Source organism: Siphateles boraxobius, unplaced genomic scaffold (genome assembly GCF_051911475.1).
Source record: "Siphateles boraxobius isolate OS27281-9 unplaced genomic scaffold, OSU_SipBor_1 17, whole genome shotgun sequence".
NCBI classification, from domain to species: domain Eukaryota; kingdom Metazoa; phylum Chordata; class Actinopteri; order Cypriniformes; family Leuciscidae; genus Siphateles; species Siphateles boraxobius.
In genome coordinates this window covers 9,155,578-9,175,188 of record NW_027508777.1, presented here as the reverse complement: position 1 = coordinate 9,175,188, position 19,611 = coordinate 9,155,578, and the positions used below count along the sequence as shown (strand labels likewise).

Below are 19,611 nucleotides of genomic sequence, written 5' to 3'. Positions count from 1 at the left end.
AGACCTGCAGAGTGGCCATAGTATGCAGTGAAGCAGCCGCCTGTCCCGCCGCTCTGTAAGACTTCGCCACCAGGGTCGACGAAAATCTACAGGCTTTGGATGGGTGCTTAGGCTCGCCCCGAGAAGAAGCACTCTGAGGACATAGTTGCATGGCAACAGAGCGTTCAACCGGGGGAAGCCCAGTGTACCCACGGGCAGCTGCCTCATCGAGGGGAGGAAAGGCGGATGAGACCAGCGAGCGGTCCCGAGAAGACAGGGGGGTCTTCCAGGACTTCGAGATCTCATCATGCACATCCGGGAAGAAAGGTATTGGGGTTTGCCGAGGACGAGGGTCGGCGGCCTTACCCAAAAACCAATCGTCCAGCCGCGAGCGCTCAGGACAGGGTGGAGGCCTCCACTCAAGTCCGATGCTCGCGGCTGCCCGGGAAAGCATGGCCGTCATCTCCGGATCAGACTCGAGCACAGCCGTATGCACACCGGAAGGTGGCAGCTGTGACGAGCCCTCACTTCCAGAAGAGTCAAACCCGCCTAGTGATGCTGCAACAGACATGGCATCTTCCTCTGTAGCTTCAACTGAAGCACGCGGGCCACCAGAGGGTAGACCCGCGGGAATCAGCAGTTCACTAGCGGGCACCGTCATTGAAGAGGGGGGCTGGGGTCGCGGACACATAGTCGGCGCCTTGTTCCAGACCGTAACCCTCAGGTCACCCTGGCCACCAGCCGCAGGACGGGGGGTGGATGAGGGGACTCTCACTCTTGCGAGTTCACGGAGTCTCGACCGTAATGACGCGATGGTCATGTTCCCACAGAGAGAACATGAGTCATCCACGAGCGCTGCTCTAGCATGATCAATGCCCAAACATACTATGCAACGCTCGTGCCCATCAGAGTCCGATACCAATCTGCCGCAACCAGAAGTACACGGGCGAGACATCTTTAAAAAGACGTGCCACGTGTAAGCTCTTTTAGTGAGAGAAAACTCAAGTGTTGAAGCACCCGGGGAGAAACGCACCGACTGGCAGACCACTGCAACAGATCAGCAGGAAGCACGCTCTCGCCGTAGATCACCGTCACACCAAAACTCGAGGTACTCGTTTGTAAAGCTGACAATTCAGAGATGGCTTGTGGAGAGAAGAATACACTTGGCTCCGAAGCGAAAACATATCTGCTTGCTGCCGGCTTCCTCCTTTTATACCCACGAGGTGGGGCGGAGTTACGCCATGCAAATTCCGCAGACCCATGGCATTTCCTTGCCATTGGCTCGTTTTGTAATACTCGAAGTTGATAGGCTTTCTAAGCGAAACCCCATTCGTCGTCATCCGACGTAACTCGGAGTGACAACGAAAGGGAACTGTGTTTTTGATTTTGATATTGGCTTTCTCGCCCCACATAACACAAAGTGTGCCAGGAATCTGGGCTTCCTTTTTGACTCCAGATTAAAGTTTGACAAACAGATTTCAGCTGTTGTCAAGTCATGCTTTTACCAACTTCTCAGTAAAGTGAAGCCCATTTTATCAAGGAGTAGTTTGGAAACAGCTATTCATGCATTTGTTACATCTAGGCTTGATTACAGTAATTCTTTGTATTATGGCATTTCCCAGGCTTCCATCTCTCGTCTGCAATTGGTTCAAAATGCAGCCACTAGACTGCTTGAAGGGAAGCGAAAGTACAACCACATACCACCTATTTTAATGTCCCTGCACTGGCTTCCTGTCAAGTATAGGATTGAGTTTAAAATTGTATTATTTGTCTACAAAGCCCTGAATAATTTGGCACCTCAATACTTAACTCTCTGGGGTCGAGAAACGCGCCGGCGCGTTTTGCTGTTTTTTTTCCACATAGCAGCAACATAGACTTAAAATACTCCGTCATTTTTGGTCATATAAATAAAATCAATACATGATTATAAACTATAGAGGGTCTTCTTTTTTTTGTGTACACTCACATTAACATCAAAACCGTGTGCTTTTGTAAAATGAAGAAAATAAACAGGGTGTGCTTTCTGCCTCTCTGTCTCCGTTAAATTTTTTTCTGGTGCACGTCTCTAAACTTAAACAAAGCTCAGCGAATACTATTCACACAAGCACGAGCAATATATCTTTATTATCATTTAAGTTTGTACTTTTAAAATATCTAATTCAAAACTAAAATAAATATTCTCTGTTTATGTAATCTATTAAAAAAGAGAGAGGTGTCAGCCGATCTCATTATCGTTCTCTTAGCTCATTATTCTGCTAATCTGACACGCCCACGGAGAGCGCGCGGTATTCAAACGCAAATGATCTGAAGCAACACATGCAAAGTGTCAACGCCCCTCATAAATGCGATAACACAACAAATGTAATCATCAGATTAATGTAGCCTACTATTTCTTCTTGCGAGGCTGTGTGAGGAATAATCCTGGGACATTTACCTCAGAACATGTACTGTTTTTTTTCATTTCGAGGAGCAACGGATCCATCTGATAAGTTTTTTTTTATTATTGTTCTAATCGCGATATCATAGTGTATGTAAACCGCAAAAAGACTGTTTAAATATGAATCGCGTCTGTGTGTGAATGAATGAACTGAACAGTTTTTCTGCCACATTCTGCCACATTCAATAAGCTTTTGTTCACCAATTTCTGCTCAAATGTTAAATATATTAGGCTATGTTTGTTTTGTCAAAAATAAAGTCATCAACTAGGATGCTATTAATAGTGTTTGTTCCAATGTAGGCTTTATTCAAACTAATGAATCCTTAACTTTGAAATATGTATGATAAAATGTATACTTTAGTTTTTACAAAGAAATATTACACTTGAAATATTTTTATTTTAATTGTTGCTGTAATTGTAACCTTTTTAAGGATACATATCCAAAACTTTCTGAAAATACAGTATGAGAATTAACTACACAATTACTAGAAATGTTCACCTTGGATATTATACAATTTGCAAGCAAAAATACAAGTGGAAAAATACTATTTTTTTATAGATGTTTCCAACTGTGAACCAATTTTGTAGTATATATACACATTTCTTTTCTTGTGTCCTTGTATTCTTTCTTGTGGCTCAGTGACACACCTGTGAAAAGCTCATTATGCAGGCTCATTAAGCAGGTCTTTTGTCTTCACAGGTGTGAATCAGACCATTATACATGAGTCACGCCCATTTCGCATATTGCCTTTCCAAACAAAAAGTGTTTTACTAAATTTAAATCAATGTATTGTTTTATGTGAATGATTTGGAAGGATGATTTTCAGATCATTTTGAAGCAAAAATCCTAGGCGAGAACATCCATTAGTCAAAAGTCTTGTGGACACACATTTAGTATGTGTTTTGTGGCCTTATTTCAGAGACTTTAAGTTTTAGTTTTTTCAATAACCATGCATAAACAATATTCTCTCAAAAATACAAACATGTACATACATCTTGCTAACATATTATGGTAGCCCTGTTTGTGCTATATAGAGTGAATTTACACCTTTGCCATTAACATGTTTATAAATAACTGAAAAAAGCACAAATGTTAGAGCATGTCAGAACACCTCCAGGACCCCAAAAACACATAGGACCCCAGAGGGTTAACGGATCTCTTGATTCCGTACATTCCATCTAGAAACCTGAGATTCTGTGACCTTGGCAGTCTCACAGTTCCTAAAGTAAAAGTAAAAAAAACGTGGTGATCGTGCTTTTGCCGATGCTGGGCCGAAACTGTGGAACAGCCTTCCTCCCTTTATTAGGCATGCCCCATCTATATGTACTTTTAAATCTGATCTTAAGACTTACTTTTTCACCTTGGCTTTTAACACTCTATAGTTTGTCTTCCTGGATTTCTTTTTATTCTATTGATTGCTTATTTTGTCTGTCTGGTATTTATGTATGTATATTAGTTTTGTTTTTGTGTTTCTTTTATACTATGTAAAGCACTTTGGTCAACCTCGTGTTGTGTCTTAAACGTGCTCTATAAATGATTGATTGATTGATTGCTTGCTTGATTGATTGATTGATTCATTGATTGATTGATTCATTGATTGATTGATTGATTGATTGATACAACCACGATCGGATGATAAGAGCAAATCATTTGTGACTCTAATGAGAGCTGTCTCAGTACTATGGTATGGTCTAAATCCTGATTGAAAATCCTAGCAGATATCATTTCTTCCTAAAAAGGAACATAGTTGTGAAGATACTGCCTTTTCTAGTATCTTTGACAGAAAAGGTAGATTCGAGATTGGCCTGTAATTGACTAACTCTGTAGGATCAAGTTGCGTTTTTTTAAAAAGAGGTTTTATCATAGCCAGCGTAAAAGTTTTTGGTACATATTCAAATGACAAAGATGAATTAATGATATTAAGATCGTCTTAATATCATTAATTCATCTATGACCTCTGGAAGCATCTCTTTCAGTAGCTTAGTCGTTATAGGGTCTAACATACATGTTGTCGAATTAGATGATTTAATGAGTTTAGAAAATTCTTCCTCTCCTATAGCAATGAATGATTAGATTTTTTGTCAGGGTGACTACAATGCACTGCCAGATGCAATACTGTAGTAGACGGTTGCATAGTTGTAATGTTCTCCCTGATATTATCAATCTTGTAAGTAAAGTTCATAAAACAGGCAGTGACACATTCCTTCCTCTTCAGCTGGGGCCAGCAACAGGGTCTGGAGATGGCGATGTAGGACCTCAACTGTGGCGAGGCATGTACCACTCAAACACTGCTGACTTAACCTTTGCCTCCTTGAATTTCTGGACCACTGTCTCGACAGCGGTAAAAAAAAAGTCCTGAAGGGCGACACCGGGGCGTCAAGAAGCTCACTCTTTTTCTTTCAGTCCTGAGAGGTTAAACTAAAGATGCCTCTCTTTGGCTACCAAAGCAGCAATTGAGTGGCCCAAAGCACGGGCCACTTGTTTAACATGGTGTGCAGGGCTCCGCCGGCCTGGCTTGCCACCAAATATGCCTTGCCCACAAGCATCGATGTCATTTGGCTCGGTCTTGTTGGCAAGGCTGGAGCCTTACATGAGGACGCCGCACCGTGTATGAGATAGCTCACAAGCGCATCTTCAACCCATGGCATCCTCACATAGCCGTGTTCAGCCAGCCCCCTAATGTTAGTGTAACTGGTTGCTAGGGGGAAATGGTTTCGTCCACTGAGAATGGTTTAATCCTATGGGGTCGAGAAATGCGCCGGCGTTATATATATGTTATATATATTACAATTAGAAATTGTAACCAATTACAAATAGGTTACAATTACAACAACAATTACAATTTTAACAATATTTCAAGTGTATTCTTTCTTTGTAAAAAGTATATATTTTATCATACGTATTAAAAAAGGTAAGGATTCATTAGTTTGAATATTGGAACAAACACTATAATAACATCTTTGTTGATAATTCAATATACCTACTTTATTTTTGACAAAACATCCCATATAGTATATTTAACACATGAGCAGAAATTGGCGAACAAAAGCTTATCTATTTAATGTGACAGTAGTCTTTTTTTTACAGTCAAAACTTTATAATCTATCCAAAACTAATTACGAAATCTTGTCTAAACATTCATATTTAGTCTGTAACATATCGTGTTTATGATACTTTAGCATATACATGTTAATTTGCAGTTTGTTGCTTATACAGACATTGTATTTCAACATATTTCAGTCTATTTTTACTCATCTTAGTAGGCTATAACAATATAGTTTGGACGTGTTCATGTAAAAATAACATGTTTACTAATGTAGGTGGGAGAGTGAATGAACGGCACAGAGACGCGCTGTATAACTGAAGTAAACAACGTGCGCGCGCCTGTGTTGTTCATTCATCATTTAGCCTACACACAGACACGCAATTCATATTTAAACAGTCTTTTCGCGGTTTTCAGACACTATTCAATATCGCGATTAGAAAAAAGCACTTAAGAATAAATGACTTACTACATCAGCTGGATCCGTTGCTACTCGAAATGAAACTACCAGCACTTCTGGTACATTTTCCTGGGTTATTCGATAGTGTTATTCCTCACAGCGCAGCAAGACGAGGTAAAGTGCAAGATTCTTATTCTTAAACATGATGTGTTTTATAATCAAGCTGGTGGGTGTTGGCATGTTTGAATGGCTTGCCTTAGATCATTTGCGTTTGAATAGCGCGCGCTCTCCGTGGGCGTGGCACATTAACGCGTAATCAGGTATAATGAGCTGGAAAGAAAAAGACTGACATCTCTCTATTTTCATACAGATTACATAAACTGAGAATATTTGTTTTTTATATAAATGAATTCATTTAAAAGAAGAGAGTTCAAGCTTCATTATGGAAAAACACTTGTGCCTGTATGACAAGTATTCGCGGATTTACAGTTAATTTTCGGACGCGTTTCAGAATGGACTTCACTGACAGAGAGAAGGCAAAACTAGCATCATGTTTATTTTTCTTTATTTGACTAAAAGCACAATACTTTGTTTATATTGTCAGTATACACAAAAAAAACACACTTAACTGGATCGAATGATGTATAACATTAACACGTAAGATCAAAATCAACAGAGTATTTTGAGTCTCTTTTGCACTGATAAGAAAAAAAGCGAGACTATCGCACCGGCGCGATAGCAGACCTCAGAGGGTTAAACCCGTCCCAAGCACTTCTGCTAACTCCATCTGCGACCCCCATAATTGCAATCACCGGGCTGCCACGTTTGCCTGACTCCCATCCCCCTTGAAAAGAGCCCGGCAGGAGCAGGGCTTGCTCACTGTGAAGTGGTCACACTAGGACAACAAGCCCCCTCGATGGCTGATCAAACGTGCTCCACTCCAAGACACATAACAGACAACTCATGAAGATTTCCGGGTATATCTTTGACATGGCAGCACACACTTTCTGAATGACTTGCTAGACATTTTTTATACAAACAGACAACAGACAAACAAACAGAAAGTTCACAAACAGCTTGTAAACAAACTGAAGACAAGAAGACAAAGCTTCCTGAAGACAAATAAGCTGATCAAGTCCTTTCTAGAAACCCTTATATACCCTGCTGTTGAACGTGTGATGTCACCTGACCGCGGTAGCCAATCAAGATTGGCGTGTAGCATATGTGCTTCAAACACCTGCTAACAAGGAGCATTCCCATTGCGTCAACTCCATGACACAGTGTAGAGTTCCACTTTGATAGGTAAACAGAGGTATAAACAGTTCCCTTTCAAGGGAACTCGAGCTGCGTAAAGCGCTATGGGAACGCCCCTGCGTGAGTGCATCCTAAAGCACGTATGAAATCAGACCAATGGCGAGACGGAACGTCATCGACCAGGAAACTATAAAGCACCCCAGAATCACAACCATGTCAGCTTCTGTGCCTTCAGCAAGCGCTCTGTGTGTGAATCATTGTTCCAGTGTTTTTGTCTGTCTTTAGTTTCACATTCATATAGGAAGTGTGTTCCTCCCTGCACTCGCTATCTTACGGGTGGGGATACACACCAACCATGTGTTGTTTGTTTGGGAGTGCCCAGTTAGCTCTCGAGGGGACTGATTGCGTGCATTGTGAGCGTTTCCCACTATGTACGCTCCACTCATGCCAATCACTCTTCTAGGTGAGTGGTTCGGTTCGCGCTCCCCGCGGCTCAGGTCCCGCTTGCAGTTTTTTCCAGACCTCCACACCGAGGTGTCGAAGTCCTGGAAGAAACCGGTGTCAAACCATATTTTTAGCCCCCAGACATCTACCTATTCTAATATCGCTGGGGCTAAATATTATGGTTATGGGGTGATGCCTTAAGCTGAAGAGACGCTTGCGAGCCATCTCTCCTCTGAATCGGCATCATCATTCACAGCACCGGCATTACCCTCCAAGCCACTAAGAAACACCTCGGCTTTGGTGGGTAAAGCTTACTCGGCGGCAGGTCAGGCCGCGGCATGCCTGCACACTATGTCTACACTGCAGGCATACCAGGCCAAACTACTCAAGGACGTGAGCGAGAGTGAGGAGGTCAGCACTGTGAAGTGGTCACACTCCTCGACGTAGTTCTCGAGGTACGTCAGGCAGCAGATTTATCTCTTCATGCCACCAAGGAGTCGGCCGTACTAATGGGCCGTACTATGGCAGCCCTGGTGGCCGCAGAGAGACATCTTTGGCTGAACCTCTCGGGGATGAAGGAGAAAGAAAAGACCTTCCTTCTGGACGCCCCACTTTCCCCTGCTGGCCTATTCGGTGACTCTGTCAATTTAGTCATAAATAGGTTTCAAGAACAGATAAAGCAGGCGGCGGCGTTCCAGAAATTCCTGCCACTCAGCGTTCACCTCCCAGGGGCTGCTGGGCGGGAGCAGTCCCGGCCGTTGACAAGCTCCTCACACAGGGAGCAGCAAAAAGTGTCGCGTCCCACGCTCCAAACACCAAAAGAGTGGGACGCGGCGCGGCACTCTCAGGCGAAGTCTTCTAGGGGTAAAACTGATCTGAGGACAATTATTATGGCCAAGAAGGCTTCGTCGAAGAAGAAGTCCTGACACACCACCGTCAGGATGCTGTGGGTAGTCCCCACCGTGGGAGAAAGGAGTTCACCGCATTAAATGGTGTCCATTCTCTCTCGGTTCCCTCAGGGGCCCGCTCTGCCAACCCTGCCTTTATGCCGGGGCGTAGACGGTCCCAGCAAGCGTTTTCCCGAGGGGTGCTCCCTCCCTCTGAGGAGGGATTTAGAGCAGTCAAACCAGTCGTTCCCTGCCGGTGCGCCGTTACAGAGCGCTGTGTTTGCTGCTCAAAATACTCCAGAGGCCAGCCTCGAGAGGCTGGTACCCTTAGTAGAATTTATGGCAGAGTGGAAAAGCCTTCTAAAAATATCTCATTGGGTCCTGCAAATGATTGAAAACGGTTAAGCTATCCAGTTCAGGTCTCATCCACTTCGATTCAGTGGGGTCCTGCCCACAGTGGTGGGCCCCGAGCAGGCTCTGGTAATGGAACAGGAGGTGAAAATGCTCCTGCAAAAGGAGGCTATAGAGCGGGTTCCTCCTTCCAGTCAGGAGTCAGGTTATTACAGCCGATACTTCATCGTTCCAAAGAAGGATGGGGGGTTGCGTCCAATTCTAGATCTGCGCCTGTTAAATTGCTCAGTAGGGAAGCTCAAGTTCAAGATGCTCACTCTCAAGCAGATTGTGTCATAGATCAGATCCGAGGACTGGTTTGTCACAATAGATCTGAAGGACGCATACTTCAATATTTCCATCCTCCCACAACACAGGAAGTTCCTGAGGTTCGCTTTTGGGGGCAAAGCGTACCAATATTGTGTTCTTCAGTTCGGTCTAGCTTTATCACCCCGCACATTACAAAAAGTGCATGGATGCAACGTTAGTTCCACTGCGCCTCCAGGGTATTCGTATTCTAAACTATATCGACGATTGGTTGATTCTAGCTCAATCGGAGCATCAGGCGGTTCGGTATCGAGATGTCGTCCTCGCCCACATCAAAAAGTTGGGATTGAGGCTAAATGCCAAGAAGTGTGCTATCTCCATCACAGAGGACCTCTTTTCTAGGCGTTATATGGGATTTGACTGCGATGCAGGCACGCTTGTCCCCTGCTCGTATCGCTTCGATTCTCTCAGCCGAGAAACAAGTGAAGCTAGGCCAGTTGTTCACTGTAAAACAGTTTCAGAGACTGTTAGGTCTGATGGCAGCAGCGTCCAACGTTATACCTTGCGGCCTGCTGTACATAAGACTGTTACAGTGGTGGCTCAGGACCAAGGGGTTCTCCCTGAGGGGAAACCCACTCCGCATGATCAAAGTCACGCGGTGCTGGCTTTGTGCTCTGGTCATGTGGAAAGAACCTTGATTCCTGTCCCAGGGTCCCGTGTTGGGAGCTCTCGGTCGTCGTATAACGCTAACGACAGATGCGTCCCTCATATACCTGGTATACGTGGCGGCTAAAAACTATCTTTCTTCTTGCTATCTTGTCTCTTAAAAGAATTGTAGACATTCAAGCTCTCTTGGTTTCTCCATCGTGCCTGGAATTTTCGCCTGGTATGGTAAAGGCTTTTCTCCACCCTAGACTGGGTTATGTTCCTAAGGTCCCTACTAGTACTGTTAGACCTATAGTTCTGCAGGCCTTCTGTCCTCCTCCCTTTCTGACGTCGGACCAGGAGAGACTCAATCTGCTCTGCCCAGTGAGGGCCTTAGATGCTTGTGTCCACAGAGCTGCCCTGTGGAGGAAATCTGAACAACTGTTTGTCTGTTTCGGGCCACCCAGGAAGGGATGTCCCGCATCTAAGCAGAGGATGAGCAAGTGGGTGGTCGAGGCTATCTCACTTGCTTACGAGTCAGCTGGTCAGCCCTCACCATTGGCTGTTCGAGCTCACTCGACTAGGAGTATGACTGCTTCTAAAGCTCTATTGTCAGGAGTTTCCCTTCATGATGTTTGTGATGTGGCAGACTGGTCCTCTCCGCACAATTTCATTAGGTTTTATGACCCTGACTTCAGCTCCACTCCAGGGGCGTAGGTGCTCTCGTCTGAATGTGCGCTCTGACTTCACACTACGCACACTTGCTCTTATGGAGACGTGGGTATTAGCGTGCCCACAGCGCTTGACGCAGCTTCTGTAATCCTAGTTTCCTGATAGGGAACGAGACGCTGCGTCTCCCTGCCATACTCCCGGCATGCCCGTGATCGACTTGCTTCAGGCTATCAGAAGCTGACGCGGTTGTGATTCTGGGGTGCTTTATAGTTTCCTGGTCAATGACGTCACCCGCCTATGACGTTCCATCTTGGCATTGGACTGATTCCATAAGTGCTTCAGGGCGCACTCACTCAGGGCCGTTCCCACAGCGTTTGACGCAGCGTCTCGTTCCCTTTCAGGGAACTAGGGTTATATACGTAACCGAGACGATTTTATCTCTGAAGTCAGACATACAAAACACTCAGCTGCATCATCCATGAGGCCCAACTGGAAGCGCTGCTCATCTTTAAAGGTCTCGGCTAGAGCGTGACGCAGGGTGTCTGATGTCAGAGCCCGCTCTCGACTCTGCTGGAACTGACAGAAAATGCTCTGTAAAAAGAAACAGCCAAATAAACCTCACGTACAAACCGCCATACACACAAATCAGAAATGCAATAGTGTTAAGTGAAAAAGAGAATTGAAAAGTTGTTGTAAGATATATAAATCTGATTATGAATATGTGTGCCATGTTAACTTTGGTTGTCTCAGATACCCTAATCATATATTTTGGTCAAAATTAGATATTTAAGTCACTATGAAATCAAAATTGACAAACATGTTTTATGAAATATTAATAAATGATTCATCTGTGCACATTAGTGCAGCAGTTGGCAAACAGCAATGCTCTAAAAATCCAACGATCCAATCAATTGATCCAATCAATTCCCGATGGACAAAATCAAATCCCGGCCTAAATTTTTTGTCACCCTGATATACACTGATGAGCCAAAACATTATTACCAGTAACAGGTGAAGTGAATAGTATTGATCATCTCCTAATAGGTCACATATTAAGGTCTGGCTAGCAAAAAATCAGTTCTCGTAATCAGTGTTGAATGCAGGAGGAATGGGCAGGAATAAAGATCTGAGCGACTTTGAAAAGGGACGAATTGTTATGGCAAGGCAAATGGATCAGAGTATCTCTGAAACGGCAAGGCTTGTGGATTGCTACCGGTAAGCAGTGGTGAGTGTTTACCAACAGTGGTCAGAAAAGGGACAAACCACAAACTGGCGACAGGGTGTTGGGCGCCCAAGGCTCATCGATGCATGAGGGCAACAAAGGCTATCCCATCTGGTTTGAGCCAACAAATGTTCTACTTTGACACAAGTCACACAAAGTTTTAATGATGGTTATGGGAGGAATGTGTCACAACACACAGTGCATCACACTCTGCTGCATATGGGGCTGCATTGCCGCAGACCAATCAGAGTGTATATGACAACCCCTGTCCATCGTCGAAAGCGCCTACAATGGGCACATTAGTGCTTGAATTGGACTTTAGAGCAGTGGAAAAAAAGGTCACCTGGTCCAATGAGTCCCATTTTCTTTTACATCACGTGGACCTGGAGAAGTGATGGCACCATGATGCACTGTGGGACAACAATAAGGCAGTGGAGTGAGTGTGATACTATGGGCAATATTCTACTGGGAAACCCTGGGTTCGGCCATTCATATGGATGTAAATTTGACACGTGCCACCTACCTAAACTGTGTTGCAGACCAGATACACCCATTTATGACAATGGTGTAAGTGGCCTGGTTGAAGGGGCCTCTTTTAGCAGATAATGCACCCTGTCACATTGCACACATTGTTCAGGAATGGTTTGAGGAACATGATGAAGAGTTCAAGGGGTTACCCTGATCTCCAAATTATCCAGATCTCAATCCAATCTGCAGTCGGCTGCAAAAGTCTTGGTACCAGATACCATAGGACACCTTCAGGAGTCTTGTAGAGTCCATACCTCGGCGGGTCGGCGCTGTTTTGGCAGCACGTGGAGGACCAACAGCATATTAGGTAGGTGATCATAATGTTTTGGTTCATCGGTGTATATCACAATTGGGAAGATGACTACAATGCCGACTTTAAAATGTACCACAAAATTTTACGTTAACAAGTTGAGACAATTTTCATGTTGTTTTCAATGTTGTCTAGGTAGGAAGATCACTAGAATTTGAGACATTTTAGCCTTCACATGCGCACCTTTAAAGCACAGAAAATACAGGCATCCCCCAAGCAGAAATGGCCAGATAGGTGTCGTATGCTCCTCCTGAAGATGTCAAGCTGCCAAAGAACCTGTAAGAAACTGGTTTTTAGTTTGGTTATAATCAGCCTGTCATAGTGTAGCATGTTAAATTTTTGTTGCACCCTTAATATTGTTTAGTTAAAGGGTTAGTTCACCCAAAAATGGAAAATTCTGTCAGTATTTACTCACCCTCATGTTGTTCCAACCCCGTAAGACCTTCTTCATCTTCGGAACACGAATTATGATATTTTAATGAAATCTGAGAGCTGGATCACTCCTCCATACTAGTCCATAGGCTTCTTAAGGGATTGAAACTTGCCAGCCCCGAAAAGTCATTAAAGACATTGTTAAAATAGTCCAAGTGACTATAGTGGCTCAATCTTAATCTGCGCAAAAAACAAAACAAAAATAACGACTTTATTTCAATTATTCATTTCCTTCTCTCTGGGCCTTGAGTCAGTTACAGGGGTGATAGCAGAAAAAAATCCTGAGCCTGAACTTTTTTCCCTGGGACAGATGCGTAAGGGCATGTTTATCCTCGGCTAATTTCTGACACAAAATGATGAGCGATTGTTCTTCTAGTCTTCTTATTTTGTTGTCATATATTTTTGTCATTATTTTTTGAGAATGCAAGACACACACAAACACATGCCTATCTTCATAATTCTTGACTTCTAAAGTTTTTTGAATTCGACCCAAATCCTAAATTTCACTTGCACTGCACTGCAATGTATTTTTTTCATGATTAATATTGCATTGCAAAATAATGTGTGCTGGTCAACTAGTCTAAAATTAAGAAACGCCTAGAAAACAGTAAAAAAACATTTGTACATTTAAGATAGTTCTACTTAATTTGTTATTCCAATATCCAAATATGATTGCCTACTTGATAAAAAAAAAGAGAAAAGGGCTTTTATTTGAGCCGTGCTGTCTTTGCATTTGAACATTGCACATTTTAAACAGGACACACATTAGCTGAATAAACGTTAGCCAATACAAACATACTTATAGAAAATAGTTGACAATGAATAGACAGGAGTCCTGTCACAGGACCAATAATAGCAAAACGAATCACTTATTCTAAAAAGAATATCAAGTAGCCTATATGTTAGAAGAATATGATATAGGGCTGTGTTAATAGTAAAACGTCCGTCATTTAACGAATTTTAAAAACACGGGATGGATAATAAAAAATGCTTTCTGGCATTTTGACAGGAAAAAACCCACAACCAAGAACAAAGCAGTTCGTCAATTTCCATTTTACAATTATCATCTCTCTCTGTGCGCGCGGTCTGTGTTTGTGATGCTGCGTTCACACCGGACGCGAATAGCGCGTCAGGCGCGAGTGATTTCAATGTTAAGTCAATGCAAAGACGCGTTACACGCATAAAAGATTCCTGCGGCGCGCATGAGGCGTAGAGCGCGGCGCGGTAGACGCGAATACGCCTCATTCGCGCGTCAAGTTCGCGCGAATGGCGCGAATTGAGCATCTGGCGCGTTACGCGCGAATGGTGCATTTGGTGCATTCACGCGTTTTACGCGAATTCGCGTCTGCCGCCCCGAGTTGAAAAATCTGTCCGTTTCTCAAAACCAAGAATGCAAAGAACGGACTTGTGTTCTTGGGGAGAAAGCTCTTGCTAGTTGTTCTTGGAAGAATGAACTTACAAGGTGACGAGCACACAGAACGCTGCAGACAGTTTGAGGCGATGTGTTCTTGCTGGTATTGCGCTATACCCCCGCACAGCGCCGTCTTCAGTACCCAAACATAACAAGAATTATTGATGATAACAGCCAGGTTTTTAGCATGACTGGCCGGTTGGCTCGCTAGCTACACCCGCGTGCGCTTATGGAGATTCTTCACTACCGAAAATGTTTGAGCATATTTTCGATTCGCCATAAATTTTCGTAAAAATGGCAATATTTGAAATCTACACAGTAGATTTCTCGCATCAAATGTTCTCAGAAGTGAATTTAGTGATGAAATAGCATACGAAATTGTAGAAAAACGACTTACTGTTGTTCTGCCTTTCTGCTCCCCGCTCCTTCCTTGAATGCCGAAATGAATGCTGGGATATTTCTGCCGTCAAGTTCAAACAAGTTACCAACCGATGCATCCTCGGTAAAATGGGCGTGTCAAGAACACTTCCGGGATTTTTAACCGTTCTTGCCAAAATGCAAACTTGTGTATTGAGACAGTACTATGGCAGCGACTGATGACGTTTCACAAGTCCACAAGAACACAAGTACAGACAAAAACGCATATTGAGATACGGCCGTAAACTCCCGCTCGGAATCTTTCATTCCAAAATCACTGACAGCTATGGAGGAAAAATTAATTCTTGCTGTAAGCAGTCACCCAGAATTGTACGATTCCACTTCATCTTTGTAAAGAGACAGGAACAAAAAGGACCTAGCTTGGAAGAGGGTCAGTGAGGAGACTGGGGAACCTGGTAAGTTGTAAATACAAATTAATCTTTAATATTTGTCCTTCTTTACGATAGAAATGCTACAGTCGTTGTAATTTCTTGAACAAGAACATGTGGACATCAAAACATGTAAAAAGATGGCCGTCAACGGGTTTCGCCTCCAGAGTTTCATCGGATTTCGCCTCCGTAAATTTCGCTTCAAACTTTTGTTTTTTACGCGCGATCAAGAGCGAAATTGACGCGCGTAAAAAACAAAGAATGGATTTAAAGTGGTCAAGCGTATAACTAGACGCGGTACGCGCGAATTTGACGCGCTATTCGTGTCCGGTGTGAACGCAGCATGAGAGAGAGAGCTCGCGTGAGAAATCCAATGTGTGGCGGGAGAGCGTGACAAAAGACCGAAATGAGTGACTGTCACGCTCAATGCGTGACACTTGAGAGCCCTGTCACTCATTCATTCATTCATTCCATTCCAATGATGCACACACGACGCGCAGAAAGACGCGCAACAGTATCGTGTGGCCAGACAGCGCGCCGGAATGGAATGTAGTAGGCTACAACAGATCACTTTCCCATAACGCAACTCCGACTACGTAAGCCTGTTAACTCAAAGGCGCAGTGCTTTCTTGCAATTGGGTCGGTTCATGTTCACACCGTAAACGAACCGTACCAGAGTTCGTTTGGAACCGTACCGAGACCACCTCTTGTGTACTAGGTCTCGGTTCGGTTGTTTGGTCCGCACCCGAGTTCGATTGCTGTATTCACACCTGCCCAAAAAGTCCGCACCAAGGGGATAAATGAACTAGAGTTCGATTCAATCGAACCAAAGAAGGCAGGTGTGAATACACCCTAAGATAACCCATGCGATTGCGATCACTCCATGTGATAATAGAATCCAGATTAAGTTAACTCAATACAATACTTCAACTTTACACATCCACCCCAGCCCGTTTACCTTCAGGAGTCAGAAGTGCCTTGACTACTGTAGCCTACTGTCCTCGCTCATGAACTCAGTCAGAGGCGGCCGCGGGAGTGGAAGCGGGATCGAGCGGGATTCTTTATTGCTGTCGATTTTCAGTCTCTTTTTAATGATAGGCCTTACGCATCTGTCAATCATACCCGCTTGCTATTTGGGGAATGAACCCAGCGCTATGATTGGTCGAATTCCGCTTCTTTTGCTGTTGCTTTTTTTCTTTTCTTTCGCAGACACGTCTGTACGCCGGAAATCCGGCGTGGCGCCGGAGCGCTATCAGGCCTGCAGTTAACTTAGTGTAATAGCGTAAGCTTCTGTTGTTGTACGTCACATGCATCACCCTGATGACCAGCGTCGGCCAATACGTGTGACGTAGCTCTACGCAATCATACTAAGTTAACTGACTAGAGGCCAAGAGAGAAGGAAATGAATAGTTGAAATAAAGTTGTTATTTTTGTTTGTTTTTGCGCACAAAAAGTATTCTCGTCGCTTGATAAACTTAAGATTGAGCCACAGTAGTCACTTGGACCATTTTAACGATGTCTTTAATGACTTTTCGGGGCTGGCAAGTTTCAATCCCTGAAGAAGCCTATGGTGGAGTATGGAGGAGTGATCCAGCTCTCAGATTTTATTAAAAATATCTTAATTCGTGTTCCGAAGATGAACGAAGGTCTTTCAGGTTGGAACAACATGAGGGTGAGTAAATACTGACAGAATTTTCATTTTTGGGTGAACTATCCCTTTAAGAACTATACTGTATATGGTTTGTACAGGGTTTTCACAGTAGTGACCGAGAAGAACCGTTTTGGTTCCCCAAAGAACCATACATTGAACAGAATAAATCTAAAGAGACTTTTTACACTATAAAGATCCTATTGTGTAATTGTAAGGTTCTATGGATGATAAAGGCTCTTAATGGAACCACAGATGCCTATAAAGACACTATTTCTTATAAATACTTCTGCTACTTATAACAGCTGCTTATTTCAGCAACCCCATTACAGAAAATATTTTATACTGTATTATCTATTAGTTAAATCATACACCTGCACATGTATTTAAAATGACTTCACTCACCTGCACAGCACTGTTAAGGAAGCAGCTGTTCTGGCCTGGCTCATTTAGTAGACCTTTGGTCAAAGCGAGAGAGATCATACTGCCCGGCTGGTAGGACTTGCCCAGCCCTATTCCACTCAAGGTACCTGTACCTGTACCAGCCATGTTGCCTCCAGGCTTTTTAAAAAGTTTGACCCATGCCATGAGGTTGGAGCCTGGCCCTCCCCAGCAATCAACCAGAGTCAATTACTGAAGCAACTTGAGGTTGATGCATTTGTTTTAGGCAACATTAGTGCCACAAGTCCCTGTACCTGACAGAGAAGGCCAACTTCAAAAAAATAGTCATTACAATAGTCAAAACAGTAGCTCTTTAATTAATGTGATAATGTGACTTTTAGCCACACGTTGCAGCACGTTGCTTTATCAGTCCAGCTGTTACTATGACAATGATCACACTCTGTCTCCTCTGTATGTGAGGATTCATCTGCATCCAGGCACACTGGTAATAAGAGGATGGATGCAGATAGAAGAACAAATCCATTACTCTCCACAGCATTTCCAGAAAAGTCAATGGAGGTCACTGAATGGGGGTAATTCATAAAGGCTCCTCAGGACAGGCACTGAAGAAGATCACAGGCTAACAAAGGAAGACCTACAGAGAGGGAGAGACACACAGAAGGGTTGGGGTACAGAAGGTGAGATATATGTTAAAACAAATGTTGTTGAATAGAAATTTACTTCAGATTACTATAGCCGTTTTACTGAACTCTGGTGCTATAATAATTAAGAGCCACATATTTGGTTTTAGATCATACTCAGCACATTTCATGACAGGATTTTTTTTGTTTGTTTTTTAACTCTGTCACAACACAGTCATCTGAATTATTGAGAGCATACACAACACGCTCTCGTGGTAATCTCACATTTGGCAATCGTGGCCTAATGGTTAAAGAGTCAGACTAGCAACCCGAAGGTTGTGGGTTTGATTCCTGCAGAAAATGACTGAGGTGCCCTTGAGTAAGGCACCTAACCCCTAATCGTTCCCTGGGCCTCACAGCAAAATGGCTGCCCACTGATCCTTGCATGTGTGTGTCCATGGTTTGCTGTGTGTGTGTGTCCACTACTCACAGCAAATGTGTGAGCACTAACTTAAATAAGTGCAGAGGACTAATTCCGAGTATGGGTTACGATATTGGCGATCACTTTCACTTTCACTTAAATTGTTTACTGCTTGTGCTCTGAAAGTACACACAGGACAAGTCCAAACATTTCATTAGACATTATCTCTGGTATTCACCTCATTGTTGAGAGGCTCAATAACAATGGCAAGATAAAATATCAAAACAGCTACTCTAATGGTCTTTGGTATGCAAACTATGAGAGAGGACTACTGAAAACAAGACAGACTGCCAAGAACAAAACCGAAATATAGCTGTAAGCAGTTACTGTAAAGATATATAAGACATGGACTTAGTGACATTTGTTCATAATTGAACTGATCCAGTACTGTACTTGATGAGAGCGGGTATTTTGCGTTGTTGACTTTTTTCCATTATTTTTTTTTTTTTTTTTTGCTATAGGATATTGGGTAACACTTTACTTGAAGGGGTGTGCATAAGACTAACATGACACCTTCATAATCATGACATGACACATGTTATGAATATGAAGGAGGTTTCATGCATGTTTATGACAACTGTCATTAAGTGTCATTCGCTCAATCATGACATTTTTAATGCAAATATGACATTCTTTGAGATGTCTTTGTTATGACACCTTGACATAAACCAATACATCATAACCTGTCAGTGTCTTTGTCATGACAACTTGACATTACTAAGACAACACAACCTGTCATAAACATGACATAGCAGATTAATTATCAAACTTAAGAAACAACTTAGCTTTATTGGTTAACATTACATTAAACTGTCAGGTGGTTGGTTTTGACATTGGCTGTCATGAGGCCATTATAACTGTTTAATGACAAATTCAATTTGTACCACTGTAGTTGAGGTCACGAAAAATATTCATGACACAGTTATAATGGCCTCATGACAGCCAATGTGAAAACCAACCACATGCCAGTTTAACTTAATTTAATGTCAAGTTGTCATGACAAAGACACTGACAGGTTATGATGTTATGGTTTATGTCAAGGTGTCATAACAAAGACATCTTAAACAACGTCATAGTTTCATTCAAAATGTCATTATTGAGCGAAAGACACTTAATGACAGTTGTCATAAACATGCATAAACCCTACTTCATATTCATGACATATGTTATGTCATGGTTATGAAGGTGTCATGTCAGTCTTATGTACACCCCTTCAAGTAAAGTGTTACCGGATATTTAATATTTAATGAACACATTAATCTTTACTGCATCCATGAGTCAAAAAATTAAAATATCTCTCTTTAAAATAACACCTTATTTAGTTGTGTCGAG

General features: G+C 42.9%; 1 protein-coding gene across 2 annotated transcripts in view; it reads right to left on the bottom strand.

Moving 5' to 3' along the window:
- usp53b (ubiquitin specific peptidase 53b) overlaps positions 1 to 19,611 on the bottom strand; it is a 97,781-nt gene that overhangs the window by 76,348 nt on the left and 1,822 nt on the right. Inside the window, exons 2-4 of one of the 2 annotated variants that reach the window (XM_077232404.1) lie at positions 17,182 to 17,812; positions 12,663 to 12,755; positions 10,876 to 11,010 (exon numbers count right to left, since the gene is read on the bottom strand). In XM_077232404.1, coding sequence (XP_077088519.1) covers positions 10,876 to 11,010; positions 12,663 to 12,755; positions 17,182 to 17,364 — 411 coding nt within the window. In that variant the 5' untranslated portion in view covers positions 17,365 to 17,812. Of the gene's footprint in view, positions 1 to 10,875; positions 11,011 to 11,984; positions 12,052 to 12,164; positions 12,232 to 12,662; positions 12,756 to 17,181; positions 17,813 to 19,611 lie in introns of those variants that run through there. The other variant, XM_077232405.1, reaches the window with a different exon arrangement.